The 1,249-nt window shown below is 32.9% G+C and overlaps 1 protein-coding gene across 4 annotated transcripts in view; it reads right to left on the bottom strand.

Moving 5' to 3' along the window:
• FBXL5 (F-box and leucine-rich repeat protein 5) overlaps positions 1 to 1,249 on the bottom strand; it is a 52,391-nt gene that overhangs the window by 18,760 nt on the left and 32,382 nt on the right. For all 4 annotated transcript variants that reach the window (XM_014549318.1, XM_014549316.1, XM_014549317.1 and 1 more), the window contains one exon: positions 325 to 511. In XM_014549318.1, coding sequence (XP_014404804.1) covers positions 325 to 511 — 187 coding nt within the window. The remainder of the gene's footprint in view (positions 1 to 324; positions 512 to 1,249) is intronic.

The raw sequence follows: 1,249 nt of genomic DNA, 5'->3' as shown, positions 1-1,249 counted from the left end.
ATATATATATATACACACACACACATATATATATATATGAAAGTTGGATACTGTAAACGTGCTCTGTATATGATAGTTTTCAGTAATTTTGATAGGCCAATTATTAGTTTGTGTATATATCAATCCCTTTAAGAAATACAACATTCATGTGGCCCAAGTATATGAGATGCTAAATTATCAAACACTAAGTTCTAAGATAGAAACTAACGTCAATTAAATTTATACTTGAAATTAAATGACTTAAATTATTCCTCAGACAAAATCTAAAGTTCATATCAACAAAAGCAAATAGCCTTGAAACTAATAAATCACTTGCTATCTCACCTTTATCTGACTTTTCATCCACAGAATATTTAAAAAACTTCTGTCGCTCTTCAGCTTGATTCCACAGGCTAAGACCTCTAAGGAGTTCTGCGGTATCCTTTTGAGAGCAATGTTGTGCAATCACTTTCTTTTTAATATCCTTAAGCTCTTCATAGGTAAAATATTCCATTAACATGGGCTGAAAAACCTAAATTAAACAAAATAGTCATAAGGAAATATGCTTAATTATTTTATTTTACTCTACACCCTTTAAATTATTAATGGCTATAGTATTATGATCACCTATTTCAAAGAGATAAAAATTTTAGTTGTTACCACCAAGTTAGTTTATCCAAAAATTATAGAGAAGAATATCACCAAAAAGATCCTTCTCTCTATGAATTCTCTAGCTAAGTCAATCCCTAAACAATTTCAAAGCATCAGAACGAGGTCTTCCTGTACAGAGCTCGTCCAACACTCTTCACTATTCTCTAGAGTTAGACAGTTAGGTCAGTTAACTGCCTTCTGCTAATACAGTAACTGGCCTCTACCCAACCAAACAAGGCTCTAAATTCTAGGAGAATGGGGCCCAGCTCTACTGAGAGTTTCAACCATTCAACATTACCTAGATTTCTTCTTCAAAATAGATGCTTAGTCTCAACTGCTCATTTATACAATTAGAACCTTTAGAGATGGCGGGGTTTTTTTTTATGGTGCTACAGATAATTTTGATGTGCATCACAGGTTAAAAAACACTGCTCTAGTAACTCTGTGGTTTCAGTGCTGGTTGCTTATGATGATAACTTGGGGAATCTTTTAAATATACCCATACCGACATCCCACCTGATTTAACTGGTCTAAAAAGGGCTTTAAAGTATTTTGTTTTTTTCTTTTTAAATACCAATCCTATCTAATAAAAGACAAAAAGGGTAATTACCGTGCCTCC

Source organism: Myotis brandtii, unplaced genomic scaffold, assembly GCF_000412655.1.
Source record: "Myotis brandtii unplaced genomic scaffold, ASM41265v1 scaffold547, whole genome shotgun sequence".
NCBI classification, from domain to species: domain Eukaryota; kingdom Metazoa; phylum Chordata; class Mammalia; order Chiroptera; family Vespertilionidae; genus Myotis; species Myotis brandtii.
This window is presented reverse-complemented; position numbering and strand designations above follow the sequence as displayed.